Source organism: Tympanuchus pallidicinctus, unplaced genomic scaffold (genome assembly GCF_026119805.1).
Source record: "Tympanuchus pallidicinctus isolate F22 unplaced genomic scaffold, pur_lepc_1.0 scaffold15, whole genome shotgun sequence".
Lineage (NCBI taxonomy): Eukaryota > Metazoa > Chordata > Aves > Galliformes > Phasianidae > Tympanuchus > Tympanuchus pallidicinctus.
Window position 1 is genome coordinate 11,579,924 of NW_026294669.1, and position 16,031 is coordinate 11,595,954.

Genomic DNA, 16,031 nt, shown 5'->3' on the forward strand with positions numbered 1-16,031 from the left:
ATGAAAAAGCTTAGGTTTTTTTCTTAAGTACTTGCTTCTGTTTGCAGTCTCTAACTTAATTTACCAAACTTAGAATGAGGTTAAAATGTTCTTCTATGAATTAAAACAAAATGTATTCTTATGCAATAAAGGTCTTTAACAATTAATCTGCTATCTTTGTTCTTATTAATGCAGCTTTCTCCTTTCAGTGTTTACTTGGAACATCTATTGTAAATATTCAGGAGTCTCAATGCTACCTTTCCACTTACGTGGCACTAGAATTTTTGTTTCCCAAACTACTTACAATCTATGAGACCTGAATTTTTAATATAGTTACTGTTACAATAGCATTTTATCTGTGCTATCTTTTATGGAATTAACCAACTGTGACCAAGTTTCTTGCACTTACAGCACAACTTTGTGAAATTAAAGAAGGTCTGAATGTGAACTTGAATGGGAAATCTCTTTTGGAAATCCAAGTACTGTTCAAAATAGTTTTGATGGTAAAACAAATGGCTACAGATTTCGCCTACCAAAATTTCTCTGTAGCTGCACTCTGCTACAGATTCTTTATTCATAGAAAAACACATTATAACACTGCATTGTTCCTTAGCTGTTGTATTTATACCCAGAAGTAAAAGTCTCAAAAAAAGTGGATGCAGTGGTGATTGTAGGAAACCTGCATGAATCTGTTCAGTCAGCAGACATTCTAAGGACGTTCGTGTGTCCTACAAATACGATGTGTAAGGATCATATTGCTTTGCATTACTAGATTCTCAGTTGCATGGCTTGCTAAGAACATAACGCAGCGATGCGATAATATTGCTATGGTGAGTAAGGTTCTCCCTGTTGAGCTGAATGTTTGTGTATTATTTTACGCAGCATTCCTCTCTTCTAGGAAAGATAAATTCCTTGTGGTTTATAATCCAATAGAGTCTACAAACAGCCCCTCCTTTCTTTTCCTCATCTTATTTTTGATCAGAGTACCATGTGCTTTACATTAGAAGATTAAGGAAAGTAATTTCAAAATAAGCACACCCTATATCTCATCTGGATAACCTCCCGGCTCCTGTATTGTCTTTTATCTTTTCAGTCAACATTGCTGCATGTTTAGGATCTGTCAAAAGAATCAGATATTAACTTTTTAAGAAAAGACTATTTGCTAGAAAGTAATTAAGTCAGTAGTAACAATTTACCCTTCAACTAATTAATGGTTCAATTGATATGCAGTCTTTTAACTCACTAATAAGTGCATTGTGAATCAAAAATGAATACATTGCAAATAATGCATTATTGATGTCTTATTATTCTGATGCTATTTGTGTTAAGCTTCATATTCCTTTGAAAAAGCTTGGGAGGAGCTATACTGGTTTCTGGGGCCCTGAGTCTGCTGTAGAAATGTACTTTGGCCAAGGTATAAGTATGGGACTACATTAGGCACTGTAAGCCCACAGCTGAAGCATTTCTTCAGCCCCCAGGTTTTGTGATTGCGTTATGGTTCATCTCTGGAAAAGCATGAAAATAAAGCAAAAGCATCACATTAAATTAAAACCTGAAATAATTAGCAAGAGCCTGGAAGTTCTGATTTAAAACATCTGATATTGTAGATAATGTGAGCAAGGGAAGGCACAATGTATGGAGAAAAGAACTTTTGAGTCAATATATATGTATAATTTAAAAGTTGAAGCCACTGCGATCACACACATCTGAAGTCACGTTTATGGCCAGAAATCCTGCTTTTTCCCAAATGTCATTGGAGCTGCAGTGATTTACAGCACAGAGAACTGCACTGGGGATTCACAAGCAAATCCGCCCACCCTTCTACCTCATCTAGTCTTGAAATGACTGGAATCCTTCATTCATCTGATATTTACTGCTGTACAGCAGTGAACATTTGCTCAAACTTGTTTTTTTGTTGTTCTCTTGTTGTTGTGTGTTTTTTCACATTACAGGGCTGTGTTTTAAGACTTTACAAGCTGTGTTACAAGCTTTCTGCCCTAGAGCAGAATGGTGAACGAATGGCTCTTTTTGGCTGTTTTTTTTGATCATTTTATTGAATGGAGCTGTATTTTGGCTTTCTCAAATCTTGTTTGCTTGATTTGTCATTATCATAGATGACAGCAGAATCCACGTATATCATACACTGCAAATCTGCATCTGTGCTACGGCTGTACAGACTGTGAATCTTTAATGCAAGTCTTGAACAAATTCTTTTAAGAAGCTCCATCTATTCAGATGAAAAAAAAAAGAAATTTACAGTAAATAAGGAACAAGCCCAAACAGTGTCTATATCTTCTAAGGGAATCATGATTGCCCTTAATCATACAGAACACTTTTGTATAACTTTGATATCTTCAGTAAAAAGCTTTACAAAACCTTTCAGAGCACAATAAATCAAACATCTGACTTTTCAAAATTGCTTCTCTTCATTCAGGCATGAATTTCAACCTCATGCTGAATTTCTTGAAGAGCAACAGTAGACCTTTAGTTTCTTCTTTTTTTTTTTTTTTTTTTCTCCCAATTAGACTTTCAGCAAAAGAAAATGAATTTGATCCGACTCACATCACTTTATTCCCTTTATAACCCTTGTTGTCCCTTTATAAGGATTTCCTCTTTTATGCAATGTTCTTCAACATTTAAAATGAAATTATAGCCAGGTCATAAGACATACGAAATCTGCTTTTCCCAGTATTTTTTTTTCTACCATAGCAATTCATGACTGTGAAAACATCTGCAAAATGCCAAATGATATTTGATTCAGATATAAACTGTTCTGGAAATGGTCAGATTGTTGGTCTCAGGACAGTTTCTCCAGTGTAAAAATCAACTTCATATTGAATCACGGTGATCATCATCACTTGAACTGAGAAAAAAAAAGGAAGTAAGGTCCCTTCAAGAAATGGTTTCTTGTAGGTAACAAGTGGTAACTGTATATACATTGTATATGCATATATATATATAGGGAGGAAAATAATGGTTTTTTTCCTTTCTGCAGATCAATAGAAGTCTTAAGTCTGCAAGTTTTGAGTTTAGACTCTCATATGGGTCACCGTAAGTTATTAAAGATGGGCAATGCAGATAATCTAAGCCTGGCCATTTAAACTAGAACTGTGCAGGTGCAGATGCCAGCAGCGCAGTCAGTATAAATTGCTACGCTTTTATGAGAGCAGGGACTATTCAGTGTGTGCTCTAATCATTAGATTAAATCATTCTTGCTTCTACCCTCCTGGTTTAGTGAATATTATTTCATGCAAGCTGAATCAGCTTCAGCAAGAAGGACTAAATACATCCCTTGCCTAGCACAGACAAGGGCTTTATCTTTGGCTTTAGATGCTTGGGATATTTTCCTCCTTGATAAGAGCTCCAACCACCTTAAAGGAGAAGGCAACTGATGTCTGGCTCCCTACATGCTGTATAGATACTGTATCCCTTGAGACCTCTGATAGAAGGGATGTGCCTTCTTCCTGTGATTTGGAAGAAAAGTCTGCTACTCTCTCCTTCCATCCCTCTTTCAATTTATGGAGAAGAGCAGGATTTACAAGATGCCCAGTTCATAAATTATTTCCTATCAGCTTTCCACTGAACCTAGCACAGATTCAGAGAAGAGGTCTGAGAGTCTTACTGAATCTGACTGTAAAGGCTTAAGGTGCTACATGCCCCAGAGTCCTTTTGCCAAAGGTTGTTTCTCCAAAGAGAATGGTAGCTAACATTTGTTCTGTAACAGTTACTGTTAAAAGGCTGTGAAGCCATTTGATCCAAAGTATTTGTTTTGTTTGTTGTTGGTTTTTTTTGTTTGTTTGTTTTTTGTTTTTTGTTTTTTTGCAAATGTTTTAATCAAACAAGTTATTTTCTTGTAAATTTAGAAAAGATCTTTATATAGAGTAAGCCTGAGATATTATTATTGTAGTCTCATGGCAGATGAAATTTTCCTTTCAAGAAAAGGCAGCCTTTCATGTTCTTTGGAAAGCAAAAATATTATGGATTTGGCCATTGTGCCTGAAGATATCCATTCTGTCAAATGCAAAACGCAATAGTCATGTCATGTCCATGTTACATTCATTTTGATCTTGTTCTCACTTTTCAGTTTCTTTTCACAGAGCCTAAGCAATGTGGCCACCTGCTGAATCTCTCTTTTGATTAGCATGTAAAGAATTCTTTGTTTCGATCAGCTGGGCTCCCTGGACTTCCCAGCACTGAAGGCTCAGCAACAGTTACCTTGTGGCTTTTCTTAGGGGCTTTCTGGGGATAATTCGAGAAGCTTTTAGTTCAGGAAGAGATGGGAAAATTCAGTTCACCTTACACTTAGCTGATTTGTATTTTCCTGCTTTTTTAATGTGATATTAATCGTGATATATCAAAGCTGCCATTTTTAAATACTATCAGGTGCCAGAAGAGGTAGGAATGCATGCTAGTCCAGACCTAGGAAATGGTGAGCAGCTTTCAGAGCCACCACACATTAGATGGCACCACACTTGTGACTACCTCTGGTCTTATTTAGATCCACACTACAGGGCAAGTTCCTACTTGTATTTTGGTCAATATACTCTGTTAGCTCCCTTAGAGTAACGCTTTGCATTCCAGTAGAGTTCAAGTCCATTTGTATGCTAATTGACCAATATTAATTCTAGCTCCATTTTTGTTAGACTCCAGACTTTTTGACCACTGACTTGCCATCAGAGTACCAGTGGTGTGCTACTGCAGGATGTAATTCTTCATATTCTCAATTCTTAACCATTTTTTCCTAACCTTTTGATTACTTCCATATCGACCAAACTAGTTTGCTGAGAGCCTTATTTTCATTGTATAGAGAATATTTTAGTTCCAGTACTTATTCTGTTCCTATATACAAACATTTCATTCCAATTCTGCCAAAACATCACCCCTCTTGTTCTAGTTGTTCATAGCTTCCTGGTCTGCATCCTGTTAGTGCTGACACAGGCTCCTAATATCCAGTATGGATTCACCCTTCCAAGGGCAGGAAACATTCTGCTTTGCTGATTCAAATCTGAGCAGAAATAGCATAGCCTAAAAAAGTTTTAAGAGGGAAAATCTTAGTAAAGAATATGAGAATTAAGAAAGTAATGGTTGGAATTATAAACACAAAAGAGAGAGAAATTTGCCTGGAAATTCCTTGATGCATAGTAATAATAATAGTAATGAAACAGGCTGAGAATTCAGCCTAACACCAGCAACCTTTTTTGTATGTTTTTCCTTTCTAAGGTTTTGTTTTGTTGGTTTTGTTCTTGTTTTAATTTACTCTAGTCTGTATGACTTCATTATATACATTGGTTTGAGCAAATTCCAGTGTAACATTATTTAACAAAACTTTTACAAGTGTTTTTGTAATTTAACATTGCTGCTAATAACTTGTGTGTAGAGCTGCCCCTTGGGGATGACAACTTTAAATCTGTGTAAGCTGTCATTTGTGTAAATTTGTCTAAGTGCTGTAAGACAACATAATCTACTAATAAGCGTTTAAAACAACAGACTCTGGTTAGAAGTGGTTAGTTCATGAAAATACTGCTATTTCAAAAACTGCCTGTGGAACTGACAGCTTCTGGACAAGATGCAAGTGACTGAATTGGGACGTTCCGCTCCAGGTCAGTGGCTTTAGCTTAGGGGATATGGTGATTCTGCGGAAGACGGGCCATTGTTTAAACTGTGCTATACAGGGTGATCACCACACTGGATGTAGCTGAATTTCATCAGTTAACAAATGGAACATAGCAGTCATTCAGCTTAAAAGAAAGTAATTTTCAGCTGGAGAATTTTACTGGGTGTAATAAAAATACTTATGTAACATACGGAGGTGAAAATGGATCAAGAGTGCTTGATAAAGGGAAACAAAACAAGGACAGATAAGTTCTCAGGTTACTTTCACAGCTTCCCTGAGCAGATTAGGAAGTTGCAGTATGGAGGACTGAAGTTCAGGAAGTGCTTTGCACACCTGTATACAAAATCACTGCTTCTCTTTCCTAGACAAACTTGAGTTCCTTCTGCTTAAAAAAGGTAGAGCAATGAATTTACTGTGATTGAGTTTGAGGGATTCTCTAGCTGATTTAGCATGATGAGGCAGGATGATTTCCTTCCTCCAAGTTTGCTAACAGGCAGCAGGAAGCACTGCCTTCCTTCCCTGCTCCCAGCTTGCTGCCTCTGCAACATCCTCTGCCTGTACAGACAGGGCTTCCTTGCCAGATTCCTGCACGCTCTGTTAAAAATAAAAATAATAAAAGTAGGTCCAGTTATTCCTGATTGAAGTAATCATCTTATTCCTTTCTTTTAATCTGTTGTATATCATCTGTAAATAACTGCCAGGTTACCAGCAGTGAGTATTCTGCTTACGGTGGAGTAGTGTTTAAAATAGTTTTGTTAACAATGAGAATTATTATAGCAACATAATATTTTGGGAATATAGATTAATTACAAATGTAAAATGCAATGGTGCTGACACCGTTGGACTTGAAATAGGTGATATCAACAGACTGCATGTGTTCCGAGTTGTGAGGATTTTTTCAATTCTAGCTGTCATGCTCACATGTTTCACTCCTGCAGCAATGGACTTTTCCCTCTGATGACTCAGAGGAAATAGAGTCTCCACCCACCCAGTCTTTGACAGAATAGAAGTTCCCCAAATTTCTCACAGCAGAAAATTACGGAGCTGGTAGAACAAGAATTTAATGCAACCCCAAATACTGGCATAAACACATGATTAGAATTGATTCCATTTGCCTTGGGACCCTATTTGAATTGCTGTGTCCTCACTAGTTATATTAGCGCCTGATTTGGGTGTCACTGCATTATATGCTCTTAAAGAGCATACCTGTATTTCTGAATCATATTACTACCTTAAAGCACAAAGCAGCACGTCCTCAGTACAAGATCTGAGTTATTTAGCCTTTGCATATTCTAAGATACGCATGTTCTAAGATAAGAGGGATTAATCTGCTAGAGGTAACACTACTGACCTCCTCCCCCTGTAGCTGCTTCTTTGCACTAAGAGCCATGATCATGCTCTGTTCCAGTGACTTCAGCACCAAATCTGGACGTACACTGGGATGACAGTAGAGTTTGACTGCTATTCAAGGCAAGGCTAATTTGTATTATAAAATTAGCTCTTTTCCTTCTTGATTTTCACTGTTCCACATAAAGTTAGACATATATGATGCCTTAAAGGTGCATAAAAACAAACGCCCTTTCCTGTAGAGATTACAATCAATAGCAAGAAATTAAAACACAGTATAGAGAACGACTGCCAGGAGGAAATAGATCTTTTTCCACAGACTAGGCTTTTGTATGTGGCATGCACTCAGTAATTCTTAATCTACAATCAATTCAGGTTAAGTACTTTGTTTCTTTTAAAGCTGTAAATAGCAACGCCTAGTGGATTAGCATTGAAACATTTTATGGAAAAAATGCATCTTATGAAGGATTTGAATGAAGATAGCATTGTGATTTCATCCAGAAGTCTTATCAGAAAAGAATTTACAGCAGAGAAGAATAGCTTCTGCCTTTTCATCACAGTTTCTTTCAGAAAAACAAGTACTGGGGACAGATAAGGAAACTTTTGGTAGATTATTCCCATTATCAAATGGCAACTTCACTCCACCCTTCCCCTGTATTTGGCTTCTTACAGAGTGCCTGAAGCTACTGTTTTGTTGCAAAACTACCCTCGGAAAAATCCCCTGCCATTATCAGACACATTAACAAAAGAAAGAAATGCATACTTCTTCCAAAGAGGAAAAATGTAATTAACTGCTATCCATCAAAATTAGGAGAGGTAACTGGAAGTTAATGTACCTTTCCACTGCACCTTAACTGGCTGCATGTGCAGAAACTGAGCCATGGACACATCCAGTAGCACTTTTCTTCAAGCAAAATTTCAGCTGGAATCTACATCTCCGTCCCTTACTTAGAGAGTTTTCCTGAAGATAAATTGTTTCAACTTGTACTTAAGCTAGAGGTTTTAGTTTTTGTAATTCATACTTCGGTCATGTTAAAACTAAACTAATATTATAATTCTTCCCAGTGGCTTTTATTCTTTAGACTATCTCAGAATGGTACCTATTCCCACTAGCAAAAGAGCTTTGCTATCAGCTCCAAGGTCAGCAACTCCCTTCACCACTGTGCCTCCTCCACTGAAGGAAAACAGGACCCAGAACCTGTTGGATATGTTAACTTGAATAAAAAGCCTGCAGGATGAATCCATAGATTCTGCAGCTCGTATGCATACAGAATTCAAACTTACTGTAATTATTTCCTCAATTGCAAATAACTTCTAATTCCTGCAGTTGTTCAGAAAAATTGAGTACATGCATCACACATAGATGACCAAAAAAAAAAAAAAGAAAAAGACAAATAAAATCCAAAAAATAGAAAGGCACGTATTGCCATATATTCCATCTCAGTGAGTGCTACCTGCAGCAACACAAAGTATACTAATAGGGTAGCTAAGCCCTACAGGCTGCATGAGTCAGATCCCAGTGCAAGGACAGGCCACTGAGATGACAATAACAACTCAAGACTACAGTTCCATCCCTCCCACCATGCACACATCTATACTTGTAGGTTTTGCGGGAGCTTGGGTGGAGCATTAGGTTGCAGAGGAGCTCCACTCTCTCTTCTTCCCTACTCCTCCCATGACAAGCAAGGAATGGAGGCAGAACTTTCATCATTGCAATGATAATGTGATGCTACTGTTCAATTTTAGTGAGAAAAAATACTGTCTTTTAAATGTTTATATCAACTGGGAATGTACCTTGTTTGCAAGGTCTCAACAGTGGAGAGTATGTCCACCATTCAACTTCAAAAGACACTTTTTGAAGAAAACCAGCTAGAGTCCTGGCTGCTGACGCTGAGACAAGCAGGACTGAAGGAAGCTGGAATTTAGATCATAGTACTGACAAGAATAGATGACAAAGCAGAGCTTTAAAAAGTCACTCAGAGGGAAAGCTTTGGGCCAGAAAGGAAGTGAGAAGAATGGAGGGTACTGCTTATTGAGGGGAGGAGGTAGGAAACAATAATGCTATTGTGACAGTGGAACTGGTGAAGGTCAGAGAAGATAAGCTCTATTTTGTCCAATTGCAAAACACACGAAGTTGAGGATTTTTAGGAAAACAAAGAGTTGGGCCTAGGAACATTGTGTCCAGGGAGTGTGGTATATTAGTACGAACTGTAATCTATGGTGCTGTAGTTTTACAAATGAAAAGCAGTGCCTCCAGCAACTTTATGCAAAGCATATTTGCTTTGCATTAGACTTACCATACTCCTCCTGAAAAATTAGCTATAAACCTGAAGAAGTGCTCTTTGCTGGAAACTCTGGGAAGGATCTGTTTGAGCTGTAGTAGAAGCCAATTCTGGACATGGCACAAGCAGCACAGCTGTCGGGTCCTGCTCTGAGGAAGAGACACTGAATATTTCCTCCTTGAATACAGACTTTTGTGAGCCCCCAGTTGAAGAGCTGTGCCCAGTCTTTAACCAGACACTGGAGACAAGTGCCACAGGCAGTGCACCACAGCCAGGTCTTGTGAAAGTAAGAGGAGCAAGTCCCAAAGGAAACGCCATATTAAGTTTATTTCGCAAAAATTGCTTGTACAAATCTATCTCCTAGGAAACAGTAAGTACTTGTCTGCATTAGCATTCTTTACCTCGCACTAGATGTATAGAATGTGCCTGGGTTTGCTGCTGTTTAGATTTCCCTTCTTTAGCATTCCTACAGCTTGCCAGAAAGTCTGCTTCTGCAGAAACAAAGGTTAATTAAACACATCCGCCCATTAGAGCAAGGAGCAAACATTAACTCCTGGCCCAGAGCTACTGTCTTCAGCTGTCAGCACTGAAAGACACTTGGAACCACAAGCTGGTCCTCAAGCAATACTAGTTTCAGCAGAAACTGCTTGTTTTAATAAAGAAAGAAGTCCTTCCCCATTTGTACTGTTTCAGCTTGTACTTGCCTCGCTGCACTGAACTCCAGCAAGAAACATGCAAGTGGTATTTAGCAAGTTACACGATCCAAGATATTTGGATCTTTACAGTGCCATGATTAACACATAATAAGGAATGTTGGAAAAATGTACCTTGCCTGCATTGCTAACTCCACCTTTTATAATTAGTCCAATTAAGGTAACTGATAGTGGATTTTTTCCGTCACTTGTGGCATTCTTTGGCCTTGTACCATTCATTCTATTTCTATAATGTGATTAAATGGGTTGACTCCCTCAGTATGCATTTCTTTTCACTTTCTTTTCAGTTCCATTTTCAGTTCTAATGTGTAAGAAACATACTTCCACAAATGCTTTCTCAGTTTTGCAAGTGTACGTAATGTATTTATGGTATTAACTCTTCAGAGTTGCTGTATGGCTGTACCTCAGTTTCTTTCTCACTGCCTTATGGGCAGTGAAGAAAGAAGTTATATATTTTTCATAAACATCGCCTGTTACCATGTGTATAATCCCCACCACTGCAAAGAACTGACATTCCTAACATGTTTCCTATCTGTGCTGAATCAGCAGAAGGAGGCTGATAGGCCTATTAAAGAGCAGGGATGAGATTACTGAGATAGGCAGGGCACATGGAGGTTTTCACTGAAAGCAGATTCATGAACTTAACATGCAAAATGCCACGATGTCCATTCAGTCATACAGGCTGGCTTGTTGTCTAAAGTCAGGTATTTGATTTCAACTGGTTTTGTTTTGCTCAGACACACAGATCACAAAGACTTCTTTCTATTCCCAACCTGGAAGAGAACACCTAGGCACAGTGCAATTTCAAGCCTGTTCTCAGGAATTTCAGTTTCCCCAAATATTAGCTAATGCTTCATTTGCATTTGCCATTCCTCAGACATTATTACCATTACATTTGGTGGCTTAGTCATAGGAATTATTGATAAAAGGGAGCACGAGTGAGCAGCCAGATAAATATTTTTAATAGTTTGCATTGCTTTAGGTTTGGTTTCAAAGTCTATGAAAGTCACAGAGGTCTCTCCTACCAGACCATTCAGGCAATCCATGCCTAGTTTTGAACAACCCCTTGGAGAGGCACCATCTCTGAGGCCTGGTAGATGGGCACCATACTTTCACAAACTGCTTATCCCTTTCCATCAGGCTGTTCTACAAAGTCTGTAAGAAAAACACCTTTATTTCAAACAGAAATGGAAAGCAAAACTGGAGCAACACTGACTAGTGACATCTGACCACTGATAGCAGAGCCCAAATGATGAGAGAGGGTAAACCCAAAGGGAACACAACATGGCCCTGGAGGGGAGACAGGATGGCCTTCTGGAACATATCCCCATGGCTTGTTACCTGGAACCTTCTGCTTAACTCCAGCTAAATAGTCAGGAAGAGACTCTCACTTCTCTACAATACATCACACTACTTTGGAGTTGTTTCTATAAATACAGCATGACACCTATAAATACAGCTGATTTAACACCTAGGAGTGTAATTTGCATTCCAAAATTAAGTAGTTGGATTTTTAAGGTACTTTGTTATTAAACTGCAATGAAGTTGAAAGGCTCTTTGCTCAGCAATGCTCCACTTGTTACATGCAGCAAAAGTCCTTCCAGAAATCTAGGAGACGGGCCACAGCCTTGTGCTGCTTGTCTCACATGTAGCAAAAGTGATACAAAGCATTGTGTAAGTCTGTGTAAAAGACAGCTGTGTCCATACTCGGTTTTAATAGGAAACAAGGGATGGTGACAGTATTGCTCTGTTACCCCTCCTGGGCCTTACCTCTCCTCTGCCTTATGCCCAGGTACATATTCCTGGGCTGTTTATTCTTCCCCGTGCTGAAGAATACCATTAAATGGCTAAGACACTGAGGATTGGAAAAAAATATTTTATGTCCCATCAACACAAACAAAAGCATGGACTGCGCTCAAAAAGCTGTGAAGTTGTTGGAGCATGAGATTAGCCTGAACATGGGTACTATTTGTTCAAACAAGTTTTCAAGGATTGTACATCTTTATGCACCAGTTTATTCAGAGATGATACAGTTCACAATTGCGTGTCTAAGCAGGTTTTTCTGTAGATGCAGTTGCTATTTTGTGCTTCAGGCTACATTTTCATTCACTCATGACAGCATAACTAGCAGCCACTCTTCTTTCTGTGGGGCAATACCTTTACAATGCTGCATTTACTGAAGCTATAGATATTATTAAGTGGAACTGCTGTTGAGAATATGAACAACAGCATTCCTGCATTCACATCAATGAGTGTGTTTCAAGTGTGTTCCTTTTTTTTTTTTTTTTTTTTTTTTCAAAATATATGCAGCTGATATCTGAAGCTACATCTGAACAAAAAAGACTAAAAGTGCTAAGCATGGAAGACTTTTGTAAATGTTTCAGTTGTTTACATGAAGTAAAATGTAATAATCCAGCGTGGAACTGAGAATATTTATTTTAATCATTCAAGGAATTTGCTCAACTTTAGAGTCAAGTCTGGAAATGATGATTAAAGCATGGGGCAGGGAACCTGGAGACATAAATTCTATTTTCAGCATTAGCACTGACTCACAGTGTGATATTAGTCAAGTCACTTAATTTAACTGCCTCACTCTCCATCTCACCTGTAAAATGAGGGAACCTACCTCACACGTTCTTTGTGAGATTAATTAAATGTTTGCTGCATACCTAAAAGTTCTTGGATATAAGGTGGTGGAAAATTTATTATTAAACACATTTATAAACAGGATACAGGAGCAGAGCTGGGTGGTTTCTATAAAGGAAGCTCACTTCTCTTTCATCTCTGAATTTTTTAAGCATGACAACAAAATAATTAGCAACAGGAAAAACTGTGGGTGAAGCCCTTGAAAAGTTTATAAATTGAAAATAAAAAGCATGCAAACAAACTAGACACTGACTAAACTACAACTAAGAAGAAAAATATATGATTCTCTCTTCAATTAAAGACTAAGGTGGCTTTTTCTCTTATGATCCAGAAGTAGATTTGCATTAACAGAAGCAAAAGGCAGAAGATTTAAATCTAGAGAAAGGAAGTCACGTTTCTTAGAGAAAACACATTGTTGCTGAACCCACTGCCATGAAACATTGAAATGAAGGTCTCAGTGAATTCAAGAAACAAACAATTACATGGCAATGTGAGTGTCTGCTGTGATGTTCTATGAAACAGAAGAGTTAAGAAACAGCTGTGTTGCAGAGCACAAGCCAGCTACTAGCTGATAAGCATTAACAAAATGTGCTGTGAAGTCTGTTGGGCAGCTGAGCACCCGGCTTTAACTGCACCTGGCACAGGCCATTCTGCAGGCAGGGAGTTCAGAGTTGTGTGCAGCAGTCCCAGAGCATCATGACCCTAACAACCTTTTACTCTTATAATGAATATGGTGAGAAAAAGCAAGTTTGTTCTGCTGCAAAATTAAATATATCTGCAACAGAAGAGGGTCCGGCAACTTCTAACTGAAGAGAACTGCGTACCTTCCATTCCCGGCAAGCTCAATGCAGCTGAGGTGATGCAAGGCAACAATTTCTACTGCTGTTGTTCTGTGGCCCCAGAAATGAGCCAGGCAAACCCACAATGAGCAAAGGAGAAATGGATAGTGTAGTGCAATCAATGATATATTCACATGTTTCTCATAAGGCTGCCTGTACCAAAGACTGTCTGGGGTAAGGATGCAGCTTATTTGCACTTTTCTAAAGCTAGTTGTTGTTATTTTTATATTCCTAAACATCACTGATGCTTTCTGTAGGTTCCACTCAAAACGGACTGAGGTCTGTAGGTAAACCATTATCTTAAGCTTCTCGCCAAGGTCTAGAATGATGATGGTTTGTTACTCTGGTATGGACAAGTGCCCCTTGGGGTTTCCATCCCTTAAAAAGCAATCTTCCAGATTAAGAAATAACTTGTACAAGATCATTTAGTAAATATAAATGTAAGTGGATCATTTGCTTTCATTATAACACCTCTACAATGTAAATTCCAGAACATACTAAGCTACTCATACACTGTAATCATAAATATATATTTAATATAGCTAATATATCTCTACTCAGCACAGTGGAGATATCCAGACAGAACCTTGGGCCCTCCACCAGGAGTGGCAGAACCTTACAATTTAATCTTCCATTCTTTCTGCATTGTAGAGCTAAAAGGCCAAGATGGAGAAGTGCTGAAGTAAGCACAACAGCAAGGGTTATGAAGCTGTATTAAAAGGAATCATTGACTCACTATTCATATGTTTACTTGGCCTGTATGCCCCAAGGATGAGTGGAGACCAGTACAGAAGACTGGTTCTTTTGTTCTCTTCATATATCATTTATTACTAGCTAGCTCTGCATTCATTAGGGCAAACCAGATTAAGAATAAACAAGAGGTGCTTGTCATCTAGCACTAACACAATGCCACGTGCTCACTCTGAAGCTTCTTCTGCATAAATTTCAGCAGCTGTTTTTTCCTGTCTGCCTACACCAGGCTGGCTCACAGGATGCAAGCACCTTGTCCTATTCCTGCACTCTGCCCCTATTGTAAGCCAGTCCCTGTACCCCAAAAGCCCTCCTCATTTCTGCTCTCCTTTTTCTCACTCCAGCTGGGCCAGGAAACAGCTTTTGCTTCTCACCTCAGTGTTGGAAAATGCAAGCGAGTTCTCGTTTCACGTGTGTTTGTGTCACCGACTGCACATATACACAAACACAGAGAGCTGATCGTTCTCCAGTGCCACCTCACAAGCTAGTTAGACTGTCTGCTTTCATAGCTGATACTCACCGTGCCAAGGGAGCCTGTCCCAGAGCTGCAGTTCCTTGGGGAGCAGAAGGCAGGGGATGGCAGGAGCAGCTCCAGTGTTCTGAGCAGGGCAATGCTGGCCAGAGCCGGACTCCTCCTCTTGCTTTGCAGAGCTGCATGAAAAGGGAAGGGCTCAGGATATGATATCATGTACTCATTGTGAAAACAAGGAAACTGTTGTAGGTAATTGAAAAAGTAACACCTTCAAAACCCCTGAATGGCCAATAACAGAGAATTGCATTCCTTCTTTGCCTTCCCAACCCTCTCTCAAAACAAACAGTTTCAGTAAATAGAAGTGATAAATTAGGAAAACAATATTTACCTCATTACTAGGAATAGCCTGAGAGATGTTTTACAGATGAGCCACTTTAGAGCACTGCTCAGTTCCCTCTATGGTCTGTGTGTATGACATGTCAAGCCCTGACCTTGCTAAACACAATGATTTGCACACAGTCAGCTCCCACAGCCACTGCTTGGAGTGCATAACCAGTAGACTCAAGAGCACCCCCTCCTAGGCACTACCCTCACTTCTTTATTGCCTTTTCCAGTGAAAATACTATCATCTAAAGCACCTAAGTGACTTAGGACTCCAGTTAGCGTTTTCTAAAGGAACATAAGCAAAAAGGCTTACAAATCTCATGGGAAGTCAATGTGATTTTATGCAGATATGCTGGGATAAGTTTTACTCCCTAGGTCCCTTTCTAATTGTAAGCTTACTTCAGAAATAGTTACCCATCTACAGGACTGTATTGCTATTAATTTATTTCCCAGGTCATCATTTATTTCCCAAGCCTTTAAAGAAGAAATCAGTAAACACTCAAAAGCAAAGCAGATATCCTACCTTGACACAATTGTTCTTAACCTGAATTTATCTTTGAAAATAGCAGTTTCTAGTTCAGACTGAAGAAGCACCTGCAGGCCTGAAAACTTATCTGTTTTGTCCAGTTTTATCAAGTGACTAATACAGAATTATTTTCACATCTTGCCAGGGTACTTTTGTTTCTGTTATAGCCTCACAAAACACTGTCAGGGGAAAATTCACTACATTCTTAAGAACACAACATTTTTATGTTGTGTTTGGAATTGCTGAATATTCTGTTAGGCCATTTCGCTTGCCCTTCAGATTTCCTTTTTTGTGTTAAAAAATTCCTGTGATATTTTCATGCAATTAATTCCATTTTCAGCATTAAGATCACCCACTGTAGGTCACCGTCATTTTCAAGCTCCTGCATTGACTTTCAGTTTAACAGCTTACCTTTGGGGGTTCTATATTTTAAAGACAGTAATAGGGAAATAAACTTGAACGCAAAACTGTTTTCTTCA

The 16,031-nt window shown here is 38.7% G+C and overlaps 1 protein-coding gene across 4 annotated transcripts in view; it reads right to left on the bottom strand.

The window, feature by feature from the left end:
* RALB (RAS like proto-oncogene B) overlaps nt 1-16,031 on the bottom strand; it is a 66,631-nt gene that overhangs the window by 25,023 nt on the left and 25,577 nt on the right. For 2 of the 4 annotated variants that reach the window (XM_052676416.1, XM_052676417.1), the window contains 2 exons: nt 14,691-14,821; nt 5,013-6,187 (listed from right to left, as the gene is read on the bottom strand). In XM_052676416.1, the coding sequence (XP_052532376.1) occupies nt 6,039-6,187; nt 14,691-14,821 (280 nt within the window). In that variant the 3' untranslated portion in view covers nt 5,013-6,038. Of the gene's footprint in view, nt 1-5,012; nt 6,188-14,690; nt 14,822-16,031 lie in introns of those variants that run through there. The other 2 variants (XM_052676421.1, XM_052676422.1) reach the window with 2 other exon arrangements.